The 13,189-nt window shown below is 51.4% G+C and overlaps 2 protein-coding genes across 3 annotated transcripts in view; one reads left to right on the forward strand and one right to left on the reverse strand.

Moving 5' to 3' along the window:
• Window positions 1-8,035: 8,035 nt before the first annotated feature.
• On the reverse strand, window positions 8,036-9,262 carry B3GALT6 (beta-1,3-galactosyltransferase 6). Its single transcript, XM_043995001.1, has one exon. The coding sequence runs from the start codon at window positions 9,170-9,172 to the stop codon at window positions 8,165-8,167; it is 1,008 nt and encodes a 335-aa protein (XP_043850936.1). The 5' UTR covers window positions 9,173-9,262; the 3' UTR covers window positions 8,036-8,164.
• Window positions 9,263-9,311: 49 nt separating this feature from the next.
• SDF4 (stromal cell derived factor 4) overlaps window positions 9,312-13,189 on the forward strand; it is a 47,904-nt gene continuing 44,026 nt past the window's right edge. The window contains exon 1 of one of the 2 annotated variants that reach the window (XM_043995000.1): window positions 9,312-9,732. The gene's annotated coding sequence lies outside the window, so the exon portion shown is untranslated. The remainder of the gene's footprint in view (window positions 9,733-13,189) is intronic. The other variant, XM_043994999.1, reaches the window with a different exon arrangement.

The following is a 13,189-nucleotide window of genomic DNA, read 5'->3' on the forward strand; positions in this document are numbered from 1 at the left end:
AGGGGGGATGGAGAGAGAGAGAGAGAGAGAGAGAGAGAGAGAAGAGGGAGGGGGGATGGAGAGAGAGAAGAGGGAGGAGGAATGGAGAGAGAGAGAGAGAGAGAGAGAGAGAAGAGGGAGGGGGAATGGAGAAAGAGAGAGAAGAGGGAGGGGCAATGGAGAGAGAGAGAGAGAGAAGAGGGAGGGGGGATGGAGAGAAAGAGAGAGAGAGAGAGAGAGAGAGAGAGAGAGAGAGAGAGAGAGAGAAGAGGGAGGGGGGATGGAGAGAGAGAGAGAGAGAGAAGAGGGAGGGGGAATGGAGAGAAAGAGAGAGAGAGAGAGAAGAGGGAGGGGGGATGGAGAGAGAGAGAAGAGGGAGGGGGAATGGAGAGAGAGAGAGAGAAGAGGGAGGGGGAATGGAGAGAAAGAGAGAGAAGAGGGAGGGGTAATGGAGAGAGAGAGAGAGAAGAGGGAGGGGGGATGGAGAGAGAGAGAGAGAAGAGGGAGGGGGGATGGAGAGAGAGAGAGAGAAGAGGGAGGGGGGATGGAGAGAGAGAGAGAAGAGGGAGGGGGAATGGAGAGAGAGAGAGAGAGAGAAGAGGGAGGGGGAATGGAGAGAGAGAGAGAGAAGAGGGAGGGGGAATGGAGAGAAAGAGAGAGAAGAGGGAGGGGGAATGGAGAGAGAGAGAGAGAGAGAGAGAGAGAGAGAGAGAGAGAGAGAGAGAGAATAGGGAGGGGGGATGGAGAGAGAGAGAGAGAGAGAGAGAAGAGGGAGGGGGGATGGAGAGAGAGAGAGAGAGAGAGAGAAGAGGGAGGGGGAATGGAGAGAAAGAGAGAGAGAGAGAAGAGGGAGGGGGAAGGAGAGAGAGAGAAGAGGGAGGGGGGATGGAGAGAGAGAGAGAGAGAGAGAGAATGTGTGTGCCTGCACACTTGGAGAACCCCAATCTTCACGCATATTTCTCTAAACATGCTGCCCCCCAGATCAGTACCGCCCTCCATTCCATTTTCATCTAGGACTGGGCATACCTTGAGCCCACATTGCCCAGGCCTCCATCACCACCACGATCTGGTGGCCTCCTGGCTTTCTGTCCATCAGTCCTTCTGCGAGATCCATCTTCAATCTTTGCTACATGATCAATAGTCAAGGCTCCCTCTCTTGCTGGTTCCCCATCCCTTTTCTCCTTTCATGCTCTGAAGCCTGTAGGAAACAGGCCCACATATACTTTGTCCTCCCTTTCCCTGTTCACTCTTCTTTGTTATTTATGACCCCTCCCCTGATCGTTGACTCAGGACCCCTCCCGCCAGCCACATAGGGTAGAGTAGCATAGATTTAGCGATAGAAGGGACCTTAGTGCCAACCAACCAGTAAACATTTATTAAGCACTTACTAGTGACTGGCATGCTGTCCCTCCTTATCTACAACTTCCCGGCTTCCTTTAAGTCCCAACTAAACTCCCACCTTTTACAGGAAGCCTTTCCCCACTCCTCTAAACTTTGGTGCCTTCTCTCTGTCATTATTTCCTATCTATCTGGAAAATAGCTTGCTTGGTAGACCCCATGAGATTGGCATTGTCTTTTGCTGCCTCTTAGCAGGTGCTTAAGAAATGTTTATTGACTGGTATCATGCTAAGCTCTGTGGATACAAAGAGGCCAGAGCACAGCCCCAGGACTCAAGGAGATAATAGGAAAGCAACTACACATGTACACATGCAATGTGTGAAGTATGAAGGGAAGGTCATCTCTGAGGGAAGATGTGGGGGGTGGGGGTCCTTGGGCAGAAGGTACTATTTCAGCTGGGTCTTGAAGTCAGGGAAGCTTTGGAGGCAGAGGTGAAGAGGGAGGGCACTCCAGCCCAGGGTGGGGGGACAGCTGCTTCAAAGGCAAGGAGAAGGGAAATGGGGAATAGTGTATAAGCAACAGCAAGGGGACCACTGTAGCCAGATGGTAGGTAGTGTATGCAGAGGGGAGGAAGGTGTGAGAAGATTGGAAAGGTAGAAAGGGGCCAGATTGTAAAGAGCTTTAAATGCCACATAAAGGATTTTATATTTGACCCTAAAGGTAATAGGGAACCATTGATGTTCAGTGAGGGAGGTGTGGCAGACACATGATCAGACTTTAGAAAGATCATTTTGGCAGCTGATCCCATCAGAGGATGGGATTGGGGGATGGTTTGGAGTGGGGGGAGACTTGAAGCAAGGAAACCAATAAGAAGGTGAGGAGTGTCTGAATTAGGGTTGTGGCTGAGAGGTACAGGAGAGTTATGAAAATAGAAATGACAAGGGAGCAGCTAGGTGGTGCAGTGGATAAGACACCAGCCCTGGATTCAGGAGTACCTGAGTTCAAATCTGGCCTCAGACACTTGACACTTACTAGCTGTGTGACCCTGGGCAAATCACTTAACCCTCATTGCTTCACCCAAAAGAAAAGGAAAGAAAAAAAAAAGAAAGTAGAAATGACAAACTTTGGCTGAAGACTGGTTATCTGGGGAGAGTGAGAGCCAGGACTCAAGCAGTGCCTAGGTGACTGGGAGGACAATAGAGAGTTGGGAAGAGGGGAGGGTTGTGGGCAGGGGTTGGGTGAGGGGAGTTCTGTTTGGACTAGAAGGGATGCAGCTTGAGATGCCCAAGAAGAAGTTGGTGATGCATGACTAGTGTTCAGGAGAGAGGTCAGGGCTGGATCTATTGTCCTGTGAATCATCTACATTGGAGATGATGATTGAACCTATGGGATCACCAATGAGTGATCTCATAGGAGCTAATGAGATCACTGGAGTTCCCATCCCCCACCCACAGGCCTCCTATGAGTAATCAGCCAGTGGCTAGTCCCAGTCTTGCTCAATCCAGTTCAGTCCAACAAACACTATGTTCCAGACACCACGTTATGTGCTGGGTTATGACGACTAGTTCTCAGCAAATGAGGAGAAGCATGACCAGCAATTACAAAAAATTATTCCCACTTGACATTCCTAAGGCCATTTCCCTGAGGAAGAGAATTCCAGGGCCTCCTTTCCACCTTCCCTTTGGCCTTTAATTAGGGCCCTTCCTAATCTCTGCAGACTGGCTCCTCCTTGTTACCTGTCACACATTCCACGTTCCAGGTGGCAGATCAGTAGCTCTCTGTCCTCCAATATCCCATCCCCTGCCTTGGTGCACAGGCCTTCCCTGATCCCGTTAGGATAGACAGTTCCCTCTATGTTATTACTTTGCATTTGCTCTGTTTTTTATTTACCTATTTTTGTTTTTCTAGGGGTAGAGAGGTCCTTGAGGACAGAACATTTTGTATCGTCAGCACCTCGCACATTGCCTGGCATTGAACGAAGACTTGCTGAATTGAAAGGTGACACCCTTTTCCCATGATTCTTTCTCCTCAACCTCCACCCCCACCCCCATGTAGCTATGGGGCGTCAGCACTTGGGCCCCTTTAAATCCTGAGTTATGCCTTTTAAAACAACCTCCGTTTTGTTTGTGCAGTATCACTAACGCTGTAAAAAATCGAGCCCCATACTTGGGTTGGAATATCCACAATTAGGGGCTAAATTAGGAAATGAAGAGCAGTGAGGTTTTGTTAGCTGGGTAAACCTAGGCTTTATGTCTTGGTTCCACCTCTGGAAGACCATAAACACGGTATATAAAGACTCAATATAAATGTCACACACAGACCCGTGCATCTGAGTCACCCTACCTAACGTGGTTGGGAGTGCCTCCAAATCTTGGACTTTTCAAGAACAACCCCAATCTCCCCCTGCCCCCATATTGGCAATTATATTCTGTAAAACCTCACCCTGCTGGTTTGGGGGAAGCCTCCTTAGCTAAATGCACTCTGCCCTTCTTTCTAGGGGATGGAAACCTTCTATGGAGACCCTAATTTATCCTCCTAAAACCCACAATCTAATAATGGGGGAGATGACAAAAATATATGAACAAGTTGTATACAGCAGAAATAAATAACAGAGGGAAAGGCTTCCTACAGAAGGTGGGATGTTAGGTGGGACTTCGAGGAAGCTAGGAAGGTCAGAAGGCGGAGCAGGAAGGAGAACCTTCTAGCTTTGGGGGCCAGCCAGAGAACTCAGTGTGGAGCTGAGAGATGGGAGCGTCTTGTGTGGAGGTCAGTGTCACTGGATTGAAGAGACCCGTATTCAAATCCAGCTTGGATACTTCCTAGCCGAGTGACCCTGGGCCGGTCATTTAATCACTGCCTGCTTTAGTTTCCTCAATTGTAAAATGAGGTTCATTTTGTATATTCACATATATTTGTATGTAGACATACATGCAAACACTGGCCATTAGCAGTAGTAGTGGGAGCTTAGGAACGCTTGTTGAAAAATTACTTTAGGGGCAGCTAGGTGGCTCAGCGGATAAAGTCCCGGTCTTGGATTCAGGAAGACCTGAGTTCAAATCTGGCCTCAGACACTTGACACTTACTAGCTATGTGACCCTGGGCAAGTCACTTAACCCTCATTGCTCTGCCAAAAAAAAAAAATTACTTTGTATTTACTCAGGTACTACTGCTTGTGCTCTCTTCGGTAGAATGTAAACCCCTTGAGGGTAGGCACTCCTTTCCATTTTTGCCTTTATGTCTCTGGGATCCTTCATCTCAGTGTGCTTACAATAGTTTAAAAAATGCCTGAGCTGGGCCAGTCAACTAACCCTTAATGATGTTAACCAGATAATGCAGACAAGTAGCCCATCACAGCGCTAGGGCGCCCCAGAGTACACAGTATTGGGCTTGGAGTCAGGGATAAACAAGTTCAAATCCAGCTTCAGACACTTACTAGCTGTGTGACCCCGGGCAGGGCACCTAACCTTGGTCTGCCTCACTTTCCTCATCTGTAAAATGGAGCTAAAACCAGCACCTATCTCCTGGGGTTGTTATAACATTATATTTGTAAAGTACAAAGTAGGTGTTGTACAAATCATCATCCCTTTCCCTGAGCCCCTTCATCAAATCAGTCACGATTGTGAGCATTTAAAGTGCCCAACTTTCCAATTGGTATAGTTTGGTAAATGTGCCAGTGTGAGTGGGAGAGCAAAGGTCTTTAAAAGGCTAGAAAGCAAATTCTGAAGGTTAAAGAGAGACATTTAAAATCAAACTGAGAAGGCAATCGTGTGGCTCATTGAGAAGGGGGCCATGAGTTCAAATCCTGCCTCTGATACTGATCATGACACTTAGGGCATGACCTTGGGCAAGCAGCCTTATTTCTCTTGATGTGCTCATTTATAAAGAGGAGATAGCCCCTGCTTCCAAGGTTGAGGTGTGGTTCAAAGCCCAAGTGAAGGGGATTGCAAACATCTGCCATGATTAATTTGATGATTCTCATACAGTGCTTTTTAAGTCACCATCCTTATTCTCACAAGGCCAGAAAAGAACTGGGGATGCCACCAGGTCCGACAGATGGAGTCTGGCCATTTGTGCACGTGAAGCAAAAAAGCCACTGAGAGCTATAAACATACAAAGGTGCTTACATTTTCATTTAGAACTAAGGAGTGTAGGGGCAGCTAGGTGATGCAGTGGATAAAGCACTGGTTCTGGATTTGGGAGGACTTGAGTTCAAATCTGCCTCAGACACTTGACACTTACTAGCTGTGTGACCCTGGGCAAGTCACTTAACCCTCACTGCCCAGCAAAAAACAAAACCAAACCAAACCAACAACAAAAAGCAAAAACCTAAGGAGTGTTTGCAATGGATATTTGTTTTAAAGCATCATCTTTGTTTAAATAAATAAATAAATGGAATAACATTGGTGACGTCCAGATGCTTGCTGTTTTAAATTTAATGTTCTTATATTAGCCTTATTTTACTAACCCTAAAGGGCCTATGCGGCAAAACCCCCATCCTACATCTGTGTGTGTACACGCTCACGCATGTGTGTGTGTATACTCCATCCAGAGATTTGAGAGGCAGATGGCCAGAACAGGCAGAGAACTGGCCTTGGAACCAGCAAGGCCCAGGTTCAAGTCTCAACCCCGACACGTACTGGCTTTGGCACCCTGGGCAAATTCCTTAACCTCTGTCATAATCTAGGTATGGTTCTAGGGCTGTATGTTCCAGGTAAGGCCAAGAACTGCCCTGGTAGGTGAAGCTGCTTGTTGGGGGCATGCATGCCACCAGTCACAGATGCAGTCCCTATCTCTTGCTCCTTGTGTAGTGGGATACACAGTGAATGGGCCTTATGAAATGAATGAAAAGGGCTTTCATCTCTTCTGGCTCACTTCTAACAAAGAGAGCCTCCTTAGTGAAGGAGGAGCACGTCTATGCTGAGTGACAGTCAGGTTCCTTTTGTACCTTAGGAAAGTCTCACCCAAGAGCCTTCAGGGATAACACTTCCCATTTTACAGATGGGGAAACCGAGGTCAGGTGATTTGCCCATGGCCATCTAGGCTGCTGGTCCCAGGTTCCCCTGGGGTTTTGCTTTCCCACTATAGCACTCTGTTCTAGAAAAGGGGTTTTGAAAATTCTAACACTGTTCTTTTCTTTTATAAAGAAAAACAAAATTTGAAATCTGAAGACATTACTGGGATTGTTTTAGATTTTAGATTGTCATGATTCCTAATATTTGTTTCAAAATTAAATAACTTAAACTTGGGTTATACCAAGTCTAGTAAGATGATGCATGTGAAATAAGGAAAAAAATCTCAAAATGCATAGTTTAAAAAAAAACCAGTTAAAATGAGATTAAGTCTTCAGTTGATAAATGGAGGTTTGCCTTATTTTAATTGCAAGGACTAGAGTTCACTTTCCCCCATTAGCCAGAGAAAAAGTTATGCACCTGAGGCCACTGGGCAGGGTCACTTTCTAGAAACTCTTTTCTTTCTTGTTCAAAGGTAGTATCATCATGGGAAACTAACCAAGTTAAAGAATTCAGATTCTTGCCTGCCTGTCTGCTGACAAGCTACAAGAAGAAGAGAGAAGGAGGAAGAGAGAGAAATCCTTCTCATCGCCTGGTCAGAGGAGGCTGACTGTTCACTCCTTCAAGGAAGCCTTAAAAGGAGAGCCTCCAACAAAAGACAATATATGGAAACTGTTAAGATAAATGGATGGTTCCTACATTCTTGCCAATTTAAATGGACACGAAGCAATTTGGGATTATAAAACTCCGAACCTAAAAACAAACTGTCCACCCCTGGATTTGAAGTTTTGTTAAGACAGATGGAGAATAAAAGACTTTTCATTAAATACTATTCAAATACTCTGAACCTCACACTCAGCTTAAGCTCCTCACTATACATATTTACAGTATTTATAAATAGAGCACAGTTAAACACTGACCTGTATTTACAGTACTGCTTTCCCCTAGAGATGTACCCGACAATGGCCCATTAAAGCGTCATTTCAAAATAAGATGCAAACTTAAATTTTACCTGCTACAATAAATATTGCTAGCGTCAGATGCAAAAGAATAGATTAAGTGAAATTACAATCGCCTTGGCAAGAATATTTTTTTACTGCATGGTGTAAAAGGGGTCAAAAAGTGATTTCCTTTTTCAGCCATTAAAATATTTTTTTCCTCCAAGCACCAGTTTTGTTTAGAATTGAGATGAGGAAAATTTATTCAGTCCCACCCCAGAATATATACACTCTTGATTCCTTTGGCATAAACGACTAAAACAGAGGTCAATTTTAGTCACTGGTATTTTGGAGTCCGTCTCCCTTCCTAGGTAACAGGGCTGGGGAGGAGGGTCACGTGAACCCCGTGTTGCCTGGCAATAAATAAACCTAAGAGAGGACAGATAATCAACGGCTTCTTCCCGTCCAACGCGGCGTCCCTGACAGTCTTTAGCCCCCTTTGGAGTGGAAGCTGGCTCCAAAGGCGGGGTTCTGAGGAATGTGAATGAGAATCAGAAAGCCCTGGATTCCAGGAAAGTCGACGTCCACGTGGTGCACTGGAACTGGCGGCCCGCCCCATCGGGGGTCCGGTCAGGCGGCACCGAGGGCATGAAGCTGTCCAGGCTCGCAATCTGCTCGGGCTCGGCTCTGGTCCTCCCCCGCCCCCGTCGGGGGTCCGCCGCAGCCTGGGGCTGCGTGATCCCCTGCGTTTGGGGCGCCCAGTTGGGGCTCGGCTCACAGTCCGCTCTGTCCCGTTCGGCCCGTCCCTTCGGGGCTCGGCTCTGGTCCTCCCCCGCCCACGTCGGGGGTCCGCCGCAGCCTGGGGCTCGTGATCCCCCGCAGCCCTCGCCCCGCCCCCGCTCAGGGGATGCCCTCGCGGCGCCGGCAGCACTGCGAAGGCGGCACGTCCCAGTCGTAGACATAGGAGAGGCGCAGGCGCACCTCCTGCGGGCAGAGGCGGCCGCTCTGGACCAGACTGCGCTGCTTGTCGCGCATGTCGTCGGGGCTCTGCTTGTGCGTCACTAGGTAGTGGTTGCTGCAGCCGCGCGAGCGGTATTCCGTGTCGAAGCGCGGGTCGTGCTCGCGGTGCACGTCGAGGGGCGCCAGCCAGGCGCCCAGCGACACGTCCTCGCTGCGCCAGCGCTGCAACACGTCGCGGTTGCGGCTCACGAAGCGCACCAGGTCGGCCGAGAGCACGTAGCCACCGCCCAGCGCGTAAGGCAGGTAGTGGTCGCAGAGCAGCCAGGCGGCCTCGCGCCAGCGCCCGCCCGCCTGCACGCGCCCGCGCCCCGAGAAGAAGCCCCAGTAGAGGCGGCGGCGCCGCTCCGGCGCGCGCGCGCGCAGCTCGTCGCGCAGGGTGCCCAGGCGTACGAACGTGTCGTCGTCGGCCTTGAGCACGAAGTCGATGTCCAGGCGCTCGTCGAGCCAGGCGAACATGGCCAGCACCTTGGCCGTCAGGTTCTCGTAGGCGTCGCGCAACTGCGGTAGCAGCAGCAGGTCGCCGTGGCGCCCCTGCTCCCGCTCCAGCGCGCGCCGCTCGGCGGCCTCCAGCCCGGCCGTGCCTACCACGAAGCGTGCCCACACGTCGGCGAGCGGCCCGGGCCGCCCGGCGCCCGCCAGCCACGTGCTGCGGACGGCGCTGCGCCGCTCGGCGCCCGCGGGCGCGCTCACCACCAGCACGGCCAGAAACGCACGCTCCGCGGGCTCGCCCGCCTCGGCCCGCGCATGCGCCGCGGCGGCCGCGCGCCCGTCCCCCGCCGGGCCCTCGGGCGCGCACCTGGCCAGCCAGAGCAGCGCGCCCGCGGACAGCGCCAGGCCGGCCAGGGCCAGCGCCGTGCGGTGCCGGCACACGAACCGCGGCAGGTTCATCGCGCCCTGCAGCACGCGGCGCTGCGCGCGCACCTCCTCTCCGCCGACCTCCGCGCCCCGCTTCGAGGAGGGGGGCGTCCGGCGGGTAGGGGCTGGGGGTGGTGGTGGTGGGGGCAGCGCGCGCTGCTACTGCGCGTGCGCCGGACGGCCTCCCGCAGCTCCCGTCATCCGAGGCCGTGACGCGCCTCGCTCGCGTGGGCGGCGCTCTCCCCTCCGGGCGGCCGACGAGAAAGTGACAGGGGCGGGCGCGTAAACTCACAAAAAGGCCGGCGGAGGCGTGCCTCCGCCCGAGGACGCTGAGGTGGCAGGGCTGAGGGGCGGGGTCGGGACGGGCCCTGGCATCATGTGATGCAGGTGGCTTCCGCTGGTTCTTGCACGTGATAGGATCTCCGTAGTCGTTGTCTCTTCCGCCCGGAGAAAAGATGGCGGCGCGCGACCGCCATCGGCTTTAGCGCTCGCCCCTCCCCGCCCCTTCCCTCAAGAAAGATGGCGGCCGCCTGTGCGGGCTTCCGTTGACGGTATCGCGGACTTCGCTCCTGTCCGTCTCGGGGCTCCTGGCGGTGAGTGACGGGCGCCCTCCGTGGGGCAGCCTGAACTGGGTTGGGGGCTCTGGGGTCACGGGGTCACGGGTCGTCTTGGCTAGAGGGGTCTTGTTATTAGACCTCTGGTTATGGGGAGCTTACTTCCCAGTCAGGAGCAGTCAGGTTTGTGGAGGGAACCCGGCTGTCTCGGGGTCACAGACCGTCAGGACTAGAGGGGTTCTGCTTGAAGACCTTTGGCGATGGGGAGCTCTCACTCCCCTTTAGAGGGTCACGGACTGACCGGGAGGGGGAGGTCGGGGGTCATGGGGTCACAGGATCATAGCCTATCCGGGATGGAGGGGAGAGCTTTGAGGTGAGTCATCTGGTCCCGCTCGCCCCAACCCGAGGGAGGGGTCCCGCCTGAGGATCGCTGGCTATGGGGAGCTCACTCCCTCTCCTCCTTGTCCAGCGCTGAGTCCTGCCGGGCTCGGGGGAGAGCTGCCGTTTGCTCCACCCCTTTTCCATCCTCCAGCTGTGCCTCAGGCGGCCTGAAGTCTTCTCTGGCTCCCACCGAGTGATCGCCCTTTCATAGACTTGGCTTATGGCTTGTTTGCTGCTCGTCTCCCTCATTAGACTGGGATCGGGCTGTTAGAGGTGCCCAGTTAAAGCTTGTTGACTTAAGTGTGAGCTCTGGGATTTTGAGCCCCTAGATCTTAGAGCCTTGGGAATGACTTGAGAGTTCATCGAGACCAATTCCTCATCTTATGGGTGAGGAAGCTGAGACCCAGAGAGATTGGGGGTTGGGGGAGTGATTGGGGGGGGGGGGAGGTCTGTGAAGTAAACCCAAGCCCTGTAGAATTAGAAAATTCCCTTTAACCAACCATCGTTTTGTGTTATTCACAAACGAGGTCACAGGACAGAGATTGATTTATTTTTACTTTGATGTCTCAAAAATATTTATTTGTTTTAGTGGGAAGCCAACTTTAGGGCCAGAAGGGATCTTAGAGGTCTTCTAGGCTGATCCCCTCATTTTTCAGTTAAGGAAACTGGAGCCCAGAAAGGTGAGTGGAGTGACTTGCCCAAGGTACATAGGGAGTAGTGTCAGAGCCGTGATTTGAACCTGGATCTTCTGAATTAAGGCCTTTAAGAACAGGGTTCAAGCTAGAAAGAAACAGTTCTCAGGGGGCTGATGTGCTCCTGGACTCTATTTGATGTTGATAAAGTAAGCAAAAGACAGGATGATTTGAGGTTGGAGGGACCTTGATCAACTTGAGAGAAGGATCAGAAAAGATTTCCTGGAGGGGACCAACCCTGAATGCTGGGTAGGGGGTGGGGGAGTGGGAGAAGGAAGCTGTGGCAGAGGCTGCAATGTGGTGGGGAGTGGAAGGGAGTAGAGAGTTTGGATGGATCCGGATTGTGAAAGGCCTGAAATACCAGGTGGAAAAAGGAAGAGAGGAAAATAGGTTCTTTAGAATTAATCATGGTGCATATCTCTAAACCAACCTCAAATTATTTTTTTGGGATTATCTTTGATTTTTAAATGATCTGTCTGCAGATAATGGAAGGTCAGATGTGCTTACTTTTCAACTTGAAGAAATGCTTCTTTAGGACCAGAAGTAAAAGGAAGTTGGGGATTGAGAAAGAAATCCAAAGCCTTTTATAGAATTGTATCCCCTTTTAATTTTTATTTTTTTATCTGGCTTCAAGAAACAAAATTAACAAATAAGAAATTTCCCAATTTTCTTCTCATCCCACTCTTTCTCCCCCCCCCCATTCCTAGGATACAGGGAGATCTCAGTTTCCTTCCCTCCCTCCATATCCCTGCTCCCCCATATCCTTTGCCCAGGATGATTCAGCTCAGCTTGAATGGAGAGTGGGGACAGGGACTTGGAGCCTGGGGAATGGGAGCTCTGTGTGAAATTGGAGCCCCTATAGCTGAGGTGACTGAATGGAAGGCCCAGGGAAGGAGCCAGCCACCTCCAAACCACCCTGGGATGAGTAGCCATTGCCATGCTTGCCTTTACAGAAGCCAATGAGCCAGTGTTCTTTAGGCTAACGTTGCTGTGAGGGCCTGGGCCCTGGAGGAACAGGGTCTCTGGATTTCCTCCACCTCTGTTCTTGGTGCCCATACACATCTATCTGGCTTGTGGAAGGACCACCTCCCTCTTATGGGCATTGCTATCAGCTCCTTCTGCAGCCGGGGCTCTTGAGCTGAGCTACAGTGATTTAAAGCCCCAGAGACCTGCCAGTGTGACCGATGCTCATCTGGTTCTGGGCTTAGCGAAGTCTGCTCCTCTCCCCACCCCACTTAACCTCTTGGCAAAGGCAAACTGGCATAGCTCCTTAGGGTCTTCTGGGGCTGCTCTCTTCTGTTCTTGGTGACTCCTGAAGTGGCTCTGAAGGTCTGTTCTCAAAGAGGCTCTCAACTCCGGCTTTCTATTGCCCTCTGCCCACCTTTCCCCACCTGCGAGTCCCAGCCTGGCTATCTGGAGGGAGAAAAGCCTCCCTGACCCAGGTGCATCAGGGCTGAGCAAACAGCCTCTTAGGCCCTTTATAGGGGCACAGATAAGTATGGGGCAGCTCCCTGGGGTGCTGCGGGTCTGGACAGCAAAACCCAGGTGCTGTAGCCTCCATTATTTTCCTTGATTTCCATCCATTTGGGTTAGCTAGTGGCTCAGTAGGTAGAGACCTGTGTTCAGATCCAGCCTCAGGCACTTCCTAGCTGTGTGACCTGGGCAAGTCACTTAGCCTTTGTCTGCCTCAGTTTCCTCAACTGTGAAATGGGGGTGACAATGGCATCTACCTCCCAGGGTTGTTGTGAGGATCAAATTAGGTATTTGTAAAGTGCTTAGCACAGTGCCGTATAAATGTTAGTTTTTATTATATGGAATGCCTGGGGAAGGGATGGGGAAAGGAAGGGGGTAGTGGGTCTTTTCCATAGTTTCCCTAAATCTGGAAATCCAGGAGTAAGATGAGGGTGGGAGGTTGGACTGTTAGTGAGCCCAGGGGTTCAGGGGAAAGACCTTCTTTACTCTCTCTGTCCTGGGCAGAGAGGTGAGATCTCTTTTATCTGATGCAACTGCATAGCCCTAGGGAATTCTACCTCTCCTAAGGACCAGGGTTTCAGCTGCTTGTCTAGGGCACCTGTTACCTGATCTGACCTCATCTGATTTTCTTAGGTCAAACCTTGAAGGGCCCTAGCTCCATGAGTCCTCTGGAGAGGTCTTCTGGGGCCCATGCTGCTGCTTGATCTGTTCAGGGTGAAGGACCTGCCTTTTCCTCAAGCCTTCCCACTGCCCTGGCTGGCAGTCAGGCTAGGAAAAGATGCACTAAGCTTGTCTTGGGCAGGCAGAAGCCTGTTACCTCACTGGGTGATGCCCTGGTGCTGAAGGAGGCAGAACAGGGATGGTCACCCCATTTAGAGTTCAGCTCAAGCATCAGAGCAGTGAAAGGCTTTCTTTCCCTTCACTTCCCCAAGATCATAGGGGGTCATTCA

The sequence above is a fragment of the Dromiciops gliroides genome, chromosome 3, assembly GCF_019393635.1.
Source record: "Dromiciops gliroides isolate mDroGli1 chromosome 3, mDroGli1.pri, whole genome shotgun sequence".
NCBI classification, from domain to species: domain Eukaryota; kingdom Metazoa; phylum Chordata; class Mammalia; order Microbiotheria; family Microbiotheriidae; genus Dromiciops; species Dromiciops gliroides.